Source organism: Typopeltis vanoorti, chromosome 4 (genome assembly GCF_054136105.1).
Source record: "Typopeltis vanoorti isolate ZY-2024b chromosome 4, IOZ_Tvanoo_1.0, whole genome shotgun sequence".
Lineage (NCBI taxonomy): Eukaryota > Metazoa > Arthropoda > Arachnida > Uropygi > Thelyphonidae > Typopeltis > Typopeltis vanoorti.
This window is the reverse complement of record NC_143552.1, coordinates 135,483,011-135,503,379: the sequence shown is the minus strand read 5'-3', so window position 1 is coordinate 135,503,379 and position 20,369 is coordinate 135,483,011. Positions and strand designations below refer to the sequence as shown.

Genomic DNA, 20,369 nt, shown 5'->3' with positions numbered 1-20,369 from the left:
GTGGATTGATACGGTACAAAGTGCCTTAGACGATAGAAATATAAGATCTGATAATGTTGGAGTCTTGACAAGTAACAGACTGATTTGGAGGAAAATTGAAGATAGGAAGTTAGTAATGATGTAATTTTTTCATGTAGTACTGTCATATCCTGTACACCACTTGAGGGTACATGGCAGGAATTTGATGATGATGATAATATTTTTTCACATATTTTCAATTTTTCATTAAGTATTCTACTATATACAGTATTTTGTGGCACGTATTGTATAAACTAAGACCTCAGTAATCAGCAGGATTTCTTTTATATAAAAAAAAAAAAAAAATCAGCTAACGCCTTTTTATTCCCGTATATACGGGAGTAGGCGAGGCCATTTAGCCCTATCTAACTTTTGGAGACTGAGTGGGCAGTTCAATCTCCACTGGTACCCAATCAGAGACAGATGGCCCAAGGCTATCACTAATTAAGCGGTACGCAGTGAAGAAAGACGGCTCAAATGTGCCGCCATCTCGTTGTCTCTAACCCTAACACAATATATTTAATGTCTGAAATAATGTGGGTTCTACGGTCGATTTTCTTGAGTTTACAGGACGAAAAACCCGACTTTCCGGGAGGAAAAACCTGCTTGCCCGTGCCAGAGATCGACTAACTCGGGAACCGGTCGAAAAAAGGCTTAGAAAAATTTCCTCTAGTCGCCGACTAGACTCGAAACCAAGACTTCCTTCGTGCGGCCTAGCGCGGTGGTGTGCAAACGCCACATCCACTGAGCTACAATTTATATTCCTTTTTGAATACAGGTATTACTATACTTGAATACAGATTTTTTTGTTTTGTTTGGAATGTTCAGATACCTCTTAGAGCAATGTTTGTGATACAAACATTGAGGTGATACCAAAAATCACAGGCCAAACCATAAAAACAGGACCATACAATCACGCTGCCACCTCCGAATTTCATAGCTGGAGTTACTCTGGTAAGAGACGTTCACTGGGCATCGATCACACCCACACTCGCCTATCTGCTCAGTAGAGGGTGTAGCGTGATTTCTTGTTTCATAACAGCGCTTTCCAATCTTCCACATTTCACTGTACATGCTGTTTGCAACACTGAAGGAGATGTAGGTTCGGGTAATGTTGGGCCCTCATATTGTGGATTTACCGTGGAAATCAATGTTGAGAGCCTCGGTTTTGAATGTGTTTTTGCAGATTCGTGTTTAATTGATGCTCGGAACTCTGCATTCAAAGTGTCGGCTGACGCATGGCTGTTTTTACATATTATTATTATTATTATTATTTTAACGGTGTCTCCATGGGGTCAAAAGACTCTTCGCGGGAGACCCGACATTGACACAGTAACCATTATTTACACAATACCTATCATACCTCTCCTTAAATTCATTCACAGTTGAAGCATTCACAACCAGTTCTGGCAAAGCATTCCACCCATTAACAACCCTCCAAGTAAAAAATCTAGTCCTAACACCCTTGTTAACCACACTCTTACACAATCTCCAGGGATGGCCCCTCGTTCTCTCACATCCTGCATTGATCTTAAGAATATCATCAGTATCAATCCTGTAAAATCCCTTTAAGAATTTAAATATCTCTATCATATCTCCTCTCCTACGTCTATCAGCTAGTTTTTGGAGCCCACAGATCATCAATCTATCCTCATAGGGAACATCCCACAGACCTGCAACAATCTTTGTAACCCACCTCTGAATCCTCTCCACCACCTGTGCATCACCAAGAAATCCTGGCGACCAGATCTGTGCACAATAGTCCAAATGCGGCCTTATTAATGCCTTATAGAGTGGAACAATAACTTCCCTATCCCTGCTTGTTAGTGTGTTCCTCAACAACCATGTAATTTGATGTGATGTTTTGGCAATCTTAGCAATATGCCCTTTAAACTTAAGTTCTCTGTCCACAATAACTCCCAAGTCTCTTGTCTTATCAACTTCCTGCAGTTCAGTTCCGTTAATATAGTAAAGAGCATGCGATGTCATCCTCCCGAAGTGCATCACCTTACACTTAGCCACGTTGAACTGACAGCCATTTACCTCAGTCCATAGTGTCAGCCTATTTAAGTCATCCTGTAAAATATCCACATCATTTGTATTGATTATCGCTCTTCCCAATTGTGCATCTTTAGGAAAGTGGATATTTCCATTCAAGGTATTTCCAATATCATTGATGTACAAATTAAACAATAGAGGACCAAGAACCGAGCCCTGAGGTACACCACTAGTCACTTGCCTTTTCCTGGACTCAGCTTCTCTGTAAACCACTCTTTGATATCTGTCCGCCAGCCATCCTTTAATCCAAATCACCATCTTCGGATCCAAACCCATTATCCTTTGTAGCATCCCACAGTCACGTTCGGCGAGAGTGGTAGGTGGTCCACGGAGGGTAGCATTTGCAGTTGACTCCCTATGCCTCCATCTCTGTATGGTGTCACTGACCGTTGACTCAGGATTGTCCAATTTGCCGAACAGATAGACCTGCAACATGGAATCCTATCGTAACGCCTCTTTCAAACGCCGATACTTTCCTTCTCACAGCTATTTCGCCAGGACACATGACTTGGGAGCATCATATTCCTCCAATTTATACCGCCAAGAAACAAATGACTCGTTACATGGAACGAAGCACTCGGCTCATGAGAGTGTGTCCGTACCTCTTTTCAATCAGACTATTACACATTATGTTGAAAAACACAGTAATAATATAAATCTGGTCAGTGAAAAATATTTAGCTACAATTGCCTACGAGAAGCATCATAGGCTTCTCGAGAGCTTTGGGTTATTTGTTTTATTTGAAAAAAAAGCAATTTACGAAACTAAATCATATAATGGCCTTTCGAGTAAAACTGTTTGATGAACTTAGTCAAAATCCAAACTTACCAGAAAGAAAGTTCAGTAAATGGAAAATAAAGCTCTGTGAATGTACTCTCTGTATTCCATTATACTATACCACCAACATGCTGAAAATAATTTAAAATATGTGTTTCCTAACTGCATTGATTTATGGTTGCTGATGAAAAATTAATTCTAATCAATATCGAAATACAATGGATAAGTCAAAACACAGAGAGTTATTACTTGTTCCTATAGCTTTGCCTACAAAAATGTTCTTTTTTTGAAACTGTACGGTCTAAATTCTCATTTTACCCTTTGCAGTCCGATTAAGCTGTTAACTAAAATCATTGTGAATCAAAGTAAAGAAGAAAAAAGACGTTGATGCTTCTTAATACATAACATTTAATCATAATACCAGTATAACTTTGTGTTGGAGAGGAAAAATTATAATTTTATTTAAAATAAAAATTTGAAGTCTATTTTGAATTTTTGTAGTCAATAGTAGTCATCAGAAAAGTATCTATGTAAATTTAGTATTAACATTATTTTCGACTCTTTTAAAATCTTATGAATACTGTAGTGGTTGTGTGTGTATGTTCAATATGGCGGCCCCCAAGAGAAACGTGAATTTACGGTGATAGCGATAGGGTTTTCAACAGATGCATTCCGAATTATTTTATTTAATTTGAACAGTCCAATTACAATTATTTACCCGATGAAAGTAAATATGGAGATATGTAATTTAGTGGTTTTAGATGTGTTATCAAAAGCAGCTAGTCAAAATGCAGAATTGTTGAAACCTGCCGAACAGCAGCTGAAAGCTTGGGAAACGGAACCAGGATTTTATTCTACGTTATTGGTATGTAAAGCAATTCAGTCTTGACTCGTTACGTAACTAACATTAACAAGTAAACATCTGGTGTCATCAAGAACATCGCTTAAAATGTTGTGGTTGGATTGAATTTTCAATTAAGATATCATTTTATTCATTTGACATCTGCAAAACTAAGATCACGCCGTTTAATGTAATTCTTAATCAAACCCAAATTATGTCACCACTGTGTAAAGATTGAATGATATTGTTGACAGTATAATAAAGTGGGTTATTTTATAAAAATGTACAAAATTTCCTTGATTTTTTTTTTTCAAATACTTCTTTACTTGAAATTAGTTTTGACAGCTCTCAAAACTAAGTAATGATTTAGTGATATTACGATTCAAATATACGAGATATCGGCAGAGTTTTGCCATGATCATATGGAAAAGAGGCCATGAATAAATTTATTAGATCCATCTTAACTTACGTAATTGCTGCTTTAACCCCTGAGTTAATAATTGTATTTTTTTGGGGAAAAGAACGTTCTCCAAGAGAAAGAGAGAGTGATAGAGGATCATAATTAAAATGAAGGAAAAAAATGTCTATGATGATTATTCCTTTTCTATAGAATTCTGACAATTTGTCCATATATAATAGAACTGCATAATCATTTTGTTACTTATCTACAGGCGTATTAATTACCATATTTCATTGAGTCAGAACACTGTAAATTGTAAATATTTGTATATTTAATGAATAAAGGCAATCATAAATGTAAGGTGACAGCAAGCGATTATATAAAAATTCTCTGTTGCAAAGCTGTTTTCGTTTTATGTAGTTTTTCCGTTAATCAGATATCACAGATTTTTAGTGTTACTTCACGATTTATTAATTTTTATTGTTATTATTACCTGTGATTATTTAAAGTGCAGCATTATTACTTTAGAATACTCACTCAGCCTACATGTACCTATTATTTCTCTCATTTAAGAAATAAGAAAAAAAAAAATAATGTGACAAAGGATAAGATTATGCACTTTCAGGTCAGAAGATTACAAGCTATATATTACATTGATGGAATTGAGATTGCAGAAATGGTGACACTAGGGAAATTTAGGGATAATTGTGGACAGGGATTTGAAGTTCAGAAGGCATATCCCAGAAGTGGGTAAAATAGTTTGAAGGATCACTTGGATTTTGAAGAACACACTAGATATAGTAAAGAGGGATAACAACCGCTTTATCAAGATTTTTGTGTAACCTACATCTGGACTACAGTGCAGAGAACATTTGGGTTTCTGAGACATGTGGAAGTGGTGGAGGGGATAGTGAGTGTGTGACTAAAATGGTGATTAGCATGTATAATGTTTGCTGTGAGAAGGTTTATGGATTACAAAGTTTAGACAGAAAAGAGGTCATATGATAGAAAATACATAATATAATCAGAATAAGTTATTAAAGGGATTTTATGGAGTAGATGCTGAAGAATTGTTTCAATGCATGACAGGAGAGAGAGAACCAGAAACTACTCCTGGAAATTCTTTATAATTAACAAGAATATGAACTAGATTTTGGTATAGAGTGCTGAATGAGTGGGATGAGTTTAAGGAGAGATATGGTAGGTATTGTGTGGATAATGATTAATGTGGACCTCCTATAAGGCTTTAGACTGGAGGTTCCCATATCACAATAATGAGCTCCTTTCAACAGAACAGTATTATATGTATTGCATTTTCCCTTGAATGTTGGGCCGAATGGCCTATCACATTCAAGAAACTTGGCTTCTTAATAAAATAGTCAACACTGATAGGATGGTTAATCCTATTTGCATTACATATTGTGACTGTCAGCTGTGCATCCTTCTGGCCAGTTTGCTGAATAAAAAAACTTGAGTTTCCAAAAGAAAACACCCTGCCACCTCTGTGTGAGAATGGCTAACTCATTTTCACTTGAAAAGTCCTAATGAAAGCTCTTCACATCCTAGACTGGATCTGAATTCAGTTCATTCTAGCCAAAAGGCATTGTCAAAACCAACTATGTAGCTCAGTCAGTTACATGAAGAAATCGTATTTATCTGTGTAACTTTAAAGGCACATGATTTATTGACTATATTGGCTATATTTATTACCAAGCAAAAGTGTTATAATCTCTTAATATAGATGTGCAGCAAATATCTTCATCTGTCTAGTTTCAGATACAGTTCAAGATAATGAAAAAACTTGAACTCTGATCTTTAAGGATTGCAGCACTTTGAAGATTCATAAAATTCCAACATGAAAATGTTTGTTATCTTATAATATATTATAAGTAAGTGACATATTATTTATGTCATTTAGTAGTTTAGCTCTGCATTTTATAATTTAGAATTTTATAGTCTTAAGGATTTTACAGTACGGCGTTTTGAAAAGATGCTAAAAATGATGTAGTCAGCCAAGATAATATCATATGTCGGGAATGATGACTGGATAGATAGATTTGGGGATTGCTGATAAGAGGTTGACAAATGGATGTTTGTACAGAAGTAATTCTCCCATAAACAGCTTTCTATTTAGCCATTGTTTAGCATTTTCATCCTTGTGGACATTTGAATTAATTTGTTGTAGGGATAATTGTGAATTGAAATACAACTAGAGCATCAGAAACTGCAAGAGTTAGTATAGCTGACTCTTGCATAGATTGTTGTTATTCATGATATTTATTGAAATTTGGATCTGATTTATCACTGCAGTTCTTAAGCATTGTAGGTGACATTTTCTTCACATGAAGTATCAAACTTCATCAACATTTCAAATTTCCATGATTAATAGAGCAAATCCATGTTGCAGAATTTTATGGTTTTATATATGTATTGTACACTTATATAAGTAAAGGTGAGAATATAAAAACAAACAAACTGAAATTGCAAGTAGAAATTTGTTTTAGACAGATGACAAAATTTTACAGCCATTGGATCATGAGGTAGCTAGTGGACGTTGAGGATAGCATCTGAAAAATTGAGATAAACAAATGGAGGGTGCAGATTCTGAAATAGAAAATAACAAAGTTATTCTCATTTTTTTTTGATCCAATAATTTTATATAATAGTTAAATTCATAAGTGTAAGCAAACAAAGTTTTTTCGTGAAGTATCTTCATGACTAGGCCACTTGTATGTAAAAATTGACTTCACATCACTTGCCTTAATATCCTATAGTACAAAGCACATTTCCTTTCAGAAATGTATATTGTTGTGTATTATTATTATTATACGGGTATTTCCATGGAGTCAGAAGACTCATCGTGGGAGACCCAAACTATCAAAACAATATCTATCATACCTCTTCTTGAATTCATTAACAGATGAAGCACTCACAACTGAGTCAGGCAATGCATTCAATTAATTCACCACTCTCTCTCCAAGCAAAAAATCTAGTTCTCACACCCTTGTTAACCACTCTCTTCTGTAATTTCCAGGGATGATCTCTTCCCTGGAAATTAACAGTTGAAATATTTTCCCTGCATCAATCTTATAAAAACCTTTTAGTAATTTAAATGTTTCTATCATATCCCCTCTTCTCCACCTATCAACCAACCTCTGTAATCCACAAATTCTCAATCTCTCAATGTAGGGAGCATTTTTTACACCACTCACCAACTTAGTTACTCTCCTCGAATCCTCTCCATTACTTCGTCTCCAAGGAATCCAGACAACCAGACTTGTTACCTTATGTTTTACCATATTATTTAACCAGACTTGAGCATAGCAATCTAGATGTGGAAGTATCAGTGCCTTATAAAGAGGAATAAGAACTATTCCTCTTTATAATTATGGGGAGGGTCACTACCCAGACTGGTTTTGACTTTCATTGAGGTCTGAAAAGAAGTGTGTCTTGCATTATGAGATACTTAGGCAATTCGGTATTGAAAAGTAATAGACTAATTTCGAGGAAAATTGATAGGAGATTGATAATTAGTCTCTATATACAAGTACCCCAGTCGTGAAATTATTTCATGTACAAACTTTGTTTCCTTACATTTGGATAAAGGATGAAACCAAGAATATAATTTCTTGGCATCTTTACTTTATTAGATAATAATGCAAATTTAATCATGTAGTGCCGTCATAGTAGTCTAAACACTCCTTGAGGCAGGAAATTGATAATGATGAAGAAATTATATATTCTTATTTAAGTGAAAGCAAACAAAGTTTACTTGGGAAGTATCTTCATGACTAGACTACTTATATATAGAAGCTGATGACTTCACATCAATTGCCTTAGTATTCCAGAATGCAAAGGCCCCATCTTTTTTTGGTACAATCTTTGTTTGCTTACAATTTGATAAACAGTTAACCAAGAATATAATTTCTTGGCAAGTTTAATCTAATTTGTAGCCAAGTGAAGAAATTCTATGCATCTCTCTCTCTCTCTAATCCAGAGAATTTTAATAAAATAAGACACCTTTTTATGAATTGTATATGAGAATTATATGATTTGCATTAATGCAAAATTTGTTTCTCTTTTGGATTTGGCTCACATTTTGAAAAGTGGTGCAGTTCTACTTGGTGGCAGGTTTTTGTCAGTTACTGAGTAAAGCTACCATTGAGAGTTTGATGAGTTTAGGAGTGATCCTTTTGGGTCACTCAGTGAGATTTAGACTGATATTGTAGATCACTTAGTTTTTGGAGAGAGGTATTCCCACACCTTAATAGGACCTCAATAAAGATCAAAACCAGTCTGGATAGTGACCTTTCCCATAATGCATAGCATTTTACACATCCAAAAGGATGTTTGCTTTGAATTATGGAATACTAAGGCAATTGATGTGAAATCATCAGCCTCTATATACAAGTAGTCTAGTTGTGAAGATACTTCATGAGTAAACTCTGTTTGCTTTCATTTGGATCAAGGATTAAACAAGAATATAATTTCATCATTCAATTTCCTGCCTCAAGAAGTGTTCAGGTTACTATGACAGCACTACATGATTAAGTTGACATTATTATTAATCGCCTATCAACAATTGTTCTCCAAAGTAGTCTCTTACTTGTCAATACTCCAGTATTGTCATATCTAACATTTCATTATAAGACACTTTCAACTGAATCAATCTACCTAGAACTTGGTCTTCCTCTGGATCTTTTGCTTGGCATCAACTGTTTTGCTAACCTTTCTTCTCCCATCCTGTTGACGTGACCATACCACCTAACTCTGTTCACACATTCTTGAATGCTCATGTTACATTTTAATGGAATAATACTGCACAAAAAGAAATAATTAACCATCTGGTTTAATCGTTTCAGTGTTTCATCTCAGTCACTGAGGCATCTTCAGGACTACAATGTTAAAATTATAATAATATACATAAATATACACAAGAAATAATTAGTGGAAGAAATGAAATTAGAATAAACAGAGACTAAAGTCCTGTGAGGGGTTACCCCTCTATGGATGCCGTTGACTAGCCTTGGATGTGCACAGGAGGCCTAAGAATTAGTTTCCCAAATCCTGAGAAGTTTAATGCAATCATATTTATTAAGATTATGCTGATTTTTTAAATCTGCTACTGATTCTAAAAAAAGCCTTTTATGTTTGTATTTACTAGGATGGAGCATTGTAGTTTTCTTCCATGTGATTCTGTGTAAAGTATCCAAGGTATAGTCTGCTAGATCCGACTGCCAATAGTTGGGGCAGTGGAGGTATTTTTTTTTTTTTGTTCTTGTAGGCCAGCACTTCCCAAACTGTGGGCCATGGCCCCCCCTTGAGGGCCGCATGTTTTGTTGAGGGGGGGCGTGAAATAATGAAAACAAATTTAAAATGTTTTAAGACTAAGTAGTTCTTTTTTTAATCTTAAAAGAAACGTATTTAATTTCTATTATTTATTATTTCTTTTTTGTTATTTTTTATAGTTTAATGGAAAAAAAATCACACATTGGTGTTGGTTCACAAATTTTGCTTCCTGCGTATTTTGGTACTTAATGAATATTAGTAAATATATGCTTATTCATATAAGTTTCATTTCAAAGGTATTGATAAGAAGCACAAAAAAGCTTGTAAATGTAAAATCTTGAATATAAATTGTATTGAATATAGATACAATAAATATTATAATAATATATGTTTATATTACGATTTTTTTTTTGATGGGTGGGGCATGAAATATTTTAATTTTTCCAAAGGGGTTCTTTATATACATAAGTTTGGGAAGCACTGTTCTAGGTGGCTGATAGCAGATCTCCCAGTCTGACCATAATATGATAAGTTGCAAGAACAAGGAACCTTGTAAACACCTGGAATAGAGAATGGAGTGAGGAAAGTGGATCCTTAAGAGAGCAGAGAAGGGAGGCCAGTTTGAAGTGAGGTTTGAAAGCAGTGCAGAGATATTTCTTTAAAGTTCTGGCTATTTTTTCCAACGTGCCCCAGATATAGGAAATAGTAATGGCTTTACTGTAGCCTTTATGCTAAGAAGGATGCGAGGAGGTGGAAGAGACAGATAATTTGTAGATATTTTTGGCATGGTAACCATTGGACAGAAATGTTTGACAAATGAAGGCAGGTTTCACTGTAAGAGAAGCTTGGGTGGAACAGAGGTTGGAGGCTCGGTCACAAAGAGTTTAATGACACTATATTATTGAGAAGGGGGATGGTGGGATAGTTTATGTATGTATCTACAATAGTAGATACATACATACATATTGTAAATGGGTGGGTTTTCTGTAAATGAAGAAAGAAAGGTACCATCTGGCAGATGTGTGATTAGAATATCTTAAGAAGGCAAGCTGTTGTTATTTTCTTTTTCAATAGTGAACTGGATTCTGGGGTGCTAACTGTTGAAGGGAAAAGAAAGGAGTCTAAAAGGAGTGCTGACCTGGTTGGCTGAGTGGTTAGCATATCCACTCTCCAGCCTAAATGCTGTGAGTTCGAATCCTGCCATAGGCATGGATGTTTGTGATTGTCTGTGAAAATAGTGGTGGTGGTCGGCGGTAGATGGTGCTGGTGTAGATGATGAAGGTAGTTGCAGTTAGTGGAGTGGTGGAGATGGAGAGCTGTAGAGTAGGTGCTCTCCCTCAATGAGTCTTTGAATTCCCTGGAGGTGTTATGTAATAATAATAATGTGTCTGAGTCAAGTTGCTTGCTAAATAGAGAACACATTATCAGTATACTCTTAACCACATGAAAGTTTGAGACTGGCAGTAACAAGAGCATGTTTTTCAAAATGCTCCATGTGGAAATTGGTTAGGGGAAGTTGGGGGGGGGGAGAGCCAATAGAAGTACTTTCTCCCTGTTTATATAAGATGTCCTTTCAAGAGAAGTAACCAGTATGGATGGCAAAATTAAAAAGATCAATGATGTCTGAGAAAAACGCATATTTCAGTAAATTTAGAATATCAGAAAGAGGGATATTTATTATTTTATTTATGGCATCTCCATGGAGTCCAGGGACTCATCTCTAGAGACCCAAGTCAACCATCATACATGCAAATCCTATCATATCTCTCCTTGAATCCGTTCACTATCAGGGAACTCACACCAATTCGCAATCCATTCTACTCACTCACTCACCACTCTCCATGCAAAAAAATCTGGTCCACACACTCCTACTAACCACTCTTGCACAACTTCTACGGATAGCCCCTAGTTCTCTGACTGTTTGTCATATATTGAAAAATTTCACTTACATCAAATTTTATAAAACCCCTTTAATATCTTTAAAGTTTCTATCATGGTCCCTCTTTTCCACTCAACTAAACTCTGTAACCCACAAACCTTCAACCTATACCCATTGGGAGTATTTCAGAGACCTGTCACCATCTTGGTCATTTGTCTGTGAATCTTTTCGACCACCTCCTGGTCCCCAAGAAACCCAGCTGACATCTGTGCACAGTAGCCAAGATGTAACCGAATCATAGCCTTATAAAGAAGGATAATAGCTTCCTTATCTTTACTCGTCAGTGTGTTTTTCAACATCCAAGTAATTCATTGAGCAATTTTACCAACTTTTGCGATATGCCTTCTGAACTTTAACTCTTTGTCCACCATTATCTCCAAGTACTTATCCTCATCAATTTCCTGCAAACCGATACCATCAATATGATGCCATATGCCACCTTTCAACATTAAATTGACAATCATTATCCTGTGTCTGCAATGCAGCAAACAACTGAATATCCCTTCTTAAATCTTTTCCTATATCATTGATATACAAATTAAAGAATAGAGGCCCTAGTACTGAACCCTGAGCTACTCCACTAATCACCATTCTCCTAGACCCCACTCCACCATATACTACTCTCTGGTGTCTGTCTGATAGCCTATCCATGTTACTAGCCTCTCCAGATTTTGTAATAGTTTTCCATGTGACATTCTGTCAAATGCCCTGGTCAAGCAGTATCATGGTGTAGCTATATCCTTTATCCAATTCTGCTGTTACTTTATTATAAAATGTGAATAAGTTACTAAGACAGTACCCACCCTTTACAAAGCACTTTGTACTGCTCATGAGTATGCTGATCACTTTTTCTTTATATTTCCTCCACAATGTTTTCTTTTTTTGCAGCTCTTGCTTTATATCCCTACTCATCCACTTAATTCCAACTTGGTTTATCCTCCTAACCTTGGGTATGCAGTCTGATACTGCTACCCTGAATTGAGCAATCTCTGACCACTTGCCATGCACTTCTGACATGCTTTCTTTGTAGCTTCTCAAACCATGCCAGTGTTCCAAGATGACTTTTTGTGTCTCTCATAATCACCAGCTTTATAATCAAACATAAATTCCTTCTTGACATTGAACTCCATGTGTTTGGCAACTTCCTAGAACAAGATTGCATGGTCAGTCTCCTCCAATGGGAGGCAGAGTATCTACCTTGGTTATGGATACATCTTCTGATGTTGTTATCAGATCCAACACCATCAAACCCCCTTGTCCCCTTTGTAACATGTTTCATCCCTTAGCTACTGTATAAATCTCACTTCCATCTTTCTATATCCCCTTTTCTTTCCTCCAATCAATGTCCCCCCCCATAGTTAGTCTCCCATAATAATTGCTCGGCCAATACATGGCACATCTTCCTGTGGATCCCCCCCCTCCCAGTCTAGCAACATCCAATAATGTATTTTGTCCTATTTGCCTCTATCTTACAACAGACAGCCTCAAATGAACCATCTCCTTCAGATGTAATAACCTCTTTAACTTCTAATTTTGTTGGTTGTAATTCTGCAGCTATCATCAGCAATATCTCACTTCTTGTCCTCTTCCTTCTATCCTCCCTGAAAATACAGTGTCCTTTACATTCTATCACTGTAACTATATCATTTTCAGTCAATCAGGTCTCAGTGATGCCTATAATTTTTGGCCAAGTCGATCTTACCAATGCCAAAAACTCATCACCCTTATTCCTTATACTTTTTGCATTCGTATACATACATTTCATTGTCCCTTTGTACCCATAGTTACCCTTGTGTAATGTTATTACCAACTTATTTATATTAAATAAGAAGTTGACATCAAAGCTCATCGTGATATCATTATTGTTTAAAACTAAATTCTGGATTAATGATTTGAAATGGATGGAATTTTTTATGTAAGAAGAAGTTGACCAGTAAGTGGAATTAAAGAAAGTTTATATCCCTTTATATGGGAGTGGGGTCAATAGCATCAACTATGGAATGGAGAGCGTAATTGGTTTTATGAATTTTTGGCAATTCATATATCCAGGGATGAGGAAGCGAAAGGTTTGCGACTTTTTAACAACTTCAGGAGGCCAAAATGTGACATTTTTTTAGAAACCTTTTTAATGTTTTATTCTGAGACTTGAGGATCATAATCTAGTGGTTTATAAGTGGTGAAGTCTCTGAGTAAAACATGCCTGTTTTACTGATTGAGAAAAACAATGTATGAGTGTAAGCCAGGACCTAAACCTAAATACTCATATACTAATTCTTGAATGCAAACAATGTCAAATTTATTCTTAATGTCTTTATATTTAATATGATTCTGCCATTGATGCCATCTGTTCACTTCCCTAATCGTTCTCAGAACATTTGTATCTGTGGTTTCTAGTCTTTGATCAAGTGCTTTCTTTCTAACCCAACTCTCAGATCCATAACTTAAAACTAGTTTGAACACTGTCTTGTATACTGCTACTTGGGTGTTTTGGCTAATTCTCTCTTATTCCATATAAATTTATTCAGCTGGCAATCTACCATAACAGTTTTGCTTATTCTGTTGTCTATTTCCAGATTTAATCTGCCATCTTCACTAAAAACTGCTTAAATAGCTGAAATATTTTACTTGTATAGGATTTCCATTCAGAATGCAGCTTAAGTTTTCTATGCTCCTGCCTATTTTCACAGTTTTGGTCTTTTTATTGCTGTTATTCAATATAATTAAAGAATCCCAGAGACTTGTACTGATATATTTAAAAGTATAACATATGCATAAAGCAGAGAACTAAGTTTGACATCTTCAATTCTAAAATCAGGCCTAGTGCCACTTTCTTTTATACAGTGATTAGAATACATCATGAAAAGTATGGAAACAACTACTGTGTTAAAGTAAAACTTTAGTTTAATATAAACCAAAATAAACACTCGACGTTTCGACCTTCACTTTAAGATCATCATCTGGAGTATACACATATATACAAAAAAACAAGCTGCACTACAATCTACATGGTATGCTAAAGTTACTGATCAACCATTAAAACTATTGGCTTAACCTCTTGGCAAAAAAAAAAATAACCTTACTACATCAAAACTAGAGTCCTGTTATTATTATTATCTATTAGGTTACAAAATTAAATTAAGATGGAGAGCAACATGCAGGCGCACGCCAAGGGTATTTGCTGCCTGGGTGCAAACTTTTATTGTCTTCCCCTTAAAAAAATAACTATAAGAAATTGCATGTAGCATTTACTACAATAAATAAAATATCAATGTTGCCACCCTGGTGCTGTGCACCCTCGGGTTGGCACGGCTCTGGCAACATGTTCACACACACGAAAAAAAAAAAAAACTTATATAATTATACATATAAATTACAGCAAACCGGTATGGATAGTGGCCAGTAAAAGCTGAAAAATTGCTGACCGGCTGACAAATATGGACTATGTATTGCTCTGTGTAATGATCTATTCACTTCATAATTGAAGTATTTTCTCTGGGAGTAAATACTTGTCGTATGCCTTTTCTAGATCTACAAAACTTAAGTATGGATCCTTGTCATATTCCCACAATTTCCCAACTATTTGTTGTAAGCTGAAAATCTGATCTTGACAACCTCTATTTGGCCTGAACCCAGTTTATAGATGGGTACAATAAGAGGTCTACTCCAATCATTGGGAATTTGTCCTTCTGACCAGGCCCTCTAAATTATGGTGTAGCCACTGCAAAACTTTTATACCTCCATACTTAAGCATTTCTGGTCAAATAGCATCTACTCCAGCTGCCTTTCCACATTTCAAGTTTTTGATGGCTTTTTCTACCTCAAGTATTGATATGTACTCCTCTTTGCATTCCTCTTGAAAATTTTCTAGTATGGTTCTGTCACTGCTTGGTTCGTTTAACAGTCTTTGAAAGTAATTACTCCAGACATCTAAGACATCCTTATCTTCAGTTTTCATGTCACCTTTATCATTTTTAATTCCTTTTATAGTGCTCTTTCCTACATTTCTGAGCTTTTACAGTAACCTCCAGAACACTGTCACCTTCTTGCTATTTATTTGCCATACTCTTACCAAGGTCTTCCCATGACTTTTGTTTAGCTACTTTTCCACATAGCTTAGTTCTCTTACATTTTTCTTGTTTTTATTTTTCTATCTTTGTAGAGAACTTCACTACACACTTCCCTAGCTGAATCAATCACTGTCTTCTTTAGAGTTTGCCAACGAGACTCCAAGTTTTGATTCTTGTTTTCAGTTTGTTTCATTTTTTCTTCAATAATGTTTGTCTAGAATTTACCTGTAAAAGCCGTTTAACTTTAATTCTCTTTAAAACTTTCTTATATATATTGTTCTTTTCAATGTGATATCCATTTTTACCCTGCTTAGTACTAAGTAATGGTCACTTACAATTTCAAATCCTCTGTATACTCTTGTATCCTGAACAGCATATTGATATCACTATCTGTCAACAATGATGTAGTCAATGAGGCATTTCTTATTTCTAGTTTCTTCTCTCCTTGTAACTTTTGCACATCTTTATGTTGAAACATGGTGTTAGGTAATGACCAGTATGTGTCCTGAGCAGAAGTCCAGTAAATACTTGCCATTATTATTAGCTTTGCCCTTTTCTTCAAATGTTCCTATATGCATTGTCGGGATCCCCAATGAGGACCACTTTTTTCATTTTTTTCATGTCAGTTTCCTGTTCTAATGACTCAAAAAATTCTTTCACTTCTTCCTTAGAACCTTCTGTAGGACCATAGGCACAAATAAGTTTCATTGGCCATCTCCCTATTTTGAAGTTTGTCCACATAATCCTAGATGAGTCTTTGACTCCATGAGGTCTTGTTTAATAATAATAATCTACTTGAAACTGCCTCCTTCCAATCAAGAAGTTTAGCTTCCTCTTTGGTATTGAATGCTATCACTACCCTTTCTTTTTTCTGATCATTATTGACTGAAAATAACATCCTATACTTTTATTTAGTAAGATCTCATCTGTTTTTGTCATCTTTGTCTCAGTAATGTCAATTATGTCCATGTGGTACTCTTCCAATTCTTCTGGATGTTCGATTTCTTTTTCATTAATACTCCTTTATATTGATGGTTCTGATGTCAGGTTTATTCCAGTAGCTGACATTGCACTGTTTGCCCTGGTTCCCTGACAAAAACAGCAGGGATCTTGTTTAGCTGGGTAACATCCCAGCTGTCATGAAATCTCATCTTGTGTACCATCATATGCTTTGTGGTTTAAGACAACAGAAAGGACAATTTGGCTGTTAAGTCACAAATTGCCAGCCCATTCTTGTTTGTTCAGTACCCAGTAGATGCCTCCTAACAGGGTGCACCATGTGAAGGTGAGGATTGGACATTAGGTCAGAAATTTCAGTCAGTTCTCTGCATTCCTAATTTATCTAATTCTAAACATGTTTCTTTTGCTTTCTGTTTTGTTCTTGATTTCATGTTAATGTCATATGCATATGTTACAGTCTACACTGATTTGTTCAAGTGTCATTAGTATCTGTTAGGGATTATGATCGGAAAATGTGCTCCTTCATCAAGTTAAAAAGCATTGGAGCTAGTCTATCTCATCATTTTAATCCTTAAATTATGTGAAAGATGTTTTAAATCATTTTGTAATTTAGCCTCCTCTTCTGAATTTTCAATTATTAACTCAGTAAGCAAGGGGCGAATGCTGGTCTTGAAATTCCCACTTGCTCTTGTTATCATTCAGGGAGTGAGAGGTGTGATTGAAGTCTGATCAGCAGAATAATGAATTACTGACCATTTAAAACTATATATTTAGAAATTTATGTACATTTACTCATACAAATGCAACATTTATTTTACAAATGATATTCAATCTTTTTCAATTTAGCTACTTGAATACAAATTCTACCCTACGATTCTTCTTTATGAATTGGCCAATAACATCGTCATAAAAAGTTGGTTGTAACTTAATTTTCCCAAGCAACACACACACTTGTAAAGGCTGGCTGAGGCTACGTTGACTGCATATGGCCTGTGTTTAAGCAACAGAGTGAGACAACATGAAATGGCTATGCACGCACATGAAATCACAGTGCTGCTGCGAGGACCTGGAAGCTCCTATAACCGAGCAAGCCAAGGTAGCTTTGACTAGACAAGCAAGCATCGGCCTTCGACACAACGCAAAACTCAATTCTTGCCGTGCAAGCTTAAGACGTCTTCTGTCTACAAAAATAAAAGCCTAAATGGAATGCTTATAAATGCATGTATTTATTAACAAATAAATATTACTACTTTTTCAATTAATGAGCTTGCACAGCAAGCATGGAGAATTTGCCCCTGCTAGTAAGTCTTATTAAACTGGAAGAGAAGGCTTAATTACATTCAAAAAACAGATGAGTCAGCTTGTTCAAACAAAGCTGGTTTATATAACAGGCACATTTCTTAAGTACTGTCTCAATGTTCCTAACGTAAAAATCAGAGAATATCAAATCTCTAAGTACACATAGACTTTATCAAAAAAGTAAACAAGATGTGATTAATAGATCAGTTACATCAAACCAACAAGCAGTTCTTTTCAAATAATGTTCAAAATTTAGAGCTTGAAAACACTTTAAAATAAAAGTTTAGCTGGTAGTATTTTCTTTCTTTTATTTATTTATTTATTTATTTATTTATTTTTTATCTTTTCAAATTTCACCAACCTCAGTCTTACTTAAAATAAAAGCTTAGATCAATTTGGAAGTTTTCATTATTAGAGCGATGAAGCCATCACAAATTCACCTGTTGTCCACCGTTATTTGTATCAAGTTAGTTGTAAATTTAACAAAAAGAACATTTACACATGATGAATTGAATACATTATCAAAGGTTCTGAATTTTTCCCCCTTGATGGATGCATGCCTTCCTTAAAAATTATGGTAGGTGTAGAAAAAGGCATATGAGAATTATGTAGATTCTATACAAAGCAAAACCTCATCCTTTGAATATATACCTTTTTCAGAATTGCAAGCTCTTCGTTCCTTATGTCATATTGTTCATCACTAGAGCTAATAAAGGCAATGCTATGTACGAATGACTACTATAAAGTATAACTGCAAATTCAATATTTTACTCAAGAACAGTAATTAGCAAAAACCAACTCAGAGCCAAATAAACTAATTTAATAAATTATTGGAGCATTTACATTCTTGAGATACATCCACTGTTGATAAATTGCAGGTTCATGCATGTTCATCCTCCACATATCTGCTGTCTTCCCAAGGAGAATAAAGATGGTCGTTCATTTTTATGGACCTTAGGAAGACTATATGTATTTACTCTAATATAACTCGCACTTTTTTTCCCAAAAATTAAAGTTAAAAAATTGTGCCAGATATATGCGGGGATTTTCAGAAACTAAACGTTTTCAGGAAAAAATTAAATTGATGTTTATAATTAAATTCTCAGTATTCATTATAATTTATAATTACTTATATTATTTATAAAATGAATGTATTTAAATTTTAATTATCAACATATTTACGAGATCGGCCACTCACCTTCATCACGCGATATATTTGAATCTATAGTGACAGTGCTTATGGTTAAATTAAAACACAGTTTCATTATTGCTTGTCCTTTTATCATTTAGGAATCATAAGTTAAAGATGCCAAGCTATTTTAAACCTGGTTTTACTCCATTTCCCAAGTAAGCAAACAGACAAACAAGTCAAGTTTGCGCCTGCACTATTGCAAATCTAGCTGACCCGCAAAGTAGTGCAAGTCAAGGCAACTCATGTAGAATAAGCTCTGATCACTATTCTTAATATTTACCCTTAATGCAAAGTCCATCTCCTTGAGGAGATGTATAATGCTATGTATTAAAGGCATATTAAATGCAGATGAAACCTCAATAAAGGTCAAAACCGATCTGGGTAGTGGCCCCTTGCCTTTAATACATAGCATTATACATCTCCTCAAGGAGATGGACTTTGCATTAAGGGTAAATATAAGAATAGCGATCAGAGCTTATTCTACCTTTACCACGAGTTGCCTTGACTTGCACTACTTTGCGGGTCAGCTAGACTTGCAATAGTGCAGGCGCAAACTTGACTTGTTTGTCTGTTTGCATACTTGGGAAATGGAGTAAAACCAAGTTTAAAATAGCTTGGCATCTTTAACATATATTATACCCAAGGTAAAAAACTGAAAACAGGTATAACTTACCAAGAATCTGCTATTCGCTATCACTACTGGTCTCGCATATGATTGGTGCAGTATTAACAAAATATTGCGTGGCTCACCAATAAAGGCAAGCCGACAATTGTTGAGTTGAAATGTTGATTCTCTTCAGCTGAATTCCAAAATATCTGAAACTTACATAATAACATCCACTGTCTATTTCTTAAAGTTTTAAACTCTTTTCACATGTGAGGTTTATGTAAAACTTTTTAATTTCTTTTTTTTTTTGTAAAGTAATAGGGGTGCAAGATATATGCAAGGGCGAGTAATATTCTAGTTAATACAGTATGTAGAGTAAATATAATCGGCTATGTCCAGTAGTTGATTGTATTTATTCTCTCACCTACTGTCTTGTTGTTATTTGGGATTGTGGCTGGAGCTGCCAATGCTACAGACTTAAATACAGATCCTTGTCATATTCCCACAATTTTTCAACTATTTATTGAAAACTGAAAATCTGATCTTGACAACCTCTATATGGTCTGAACCCAGTTTTATAGATGGGTACTATAAGAGTTGTCCAGTCACAAAAAAATCACAAACTAGCCAAAAATAATGCCTTCAATTTATTTTTATTTTCTTATTTTATGTTTGTAAATTGCATGCATGCAATAAAATAAATAAATTAAATTAAATTTCATACATTCTTTTGGCTAGTTTGCAGAATGAAAAGATCCAATTATTTATTTATTTTTAAATATTTATCCCACACAGGAGAGAACTTTAGCATATCAGTGTAGTGTGTCAGATGCAGATAAAGATTGAGAAAGTATGACTAGAGCAGTGGTTCTTAACCGGTGTTCTGTGAGAAGTTCTGGAATTTCATTTTAAAATTAATTTG

General features: G+C 35.2%; 1 protein-coding gene across 1 annotated transcript in view; it reads left to right on the top strand.

Moving 5' to 3' along the window:
* Positions 1-3,470: 3,470 nt before the first annotated feature.
* The window catches only part of Impbeta11 (importin beta11), a 277,003-nt gene continuing 260,104 nt past the window's right edge, over positions 3,471-20,369 (top strand). Inside the window, exon 1 of the mRNA XM_090391468.1 lies at positions 3,471-3,718. Within this exon, the coding sequence (XP_090247594.1) occupies positions 3,575-3,718 (144 nt within the window). The 5' untranslated portion in view covers positions 3,471-3,574. The remainder of the gene's footprint in view (positions 3,719-20,369) is intronic.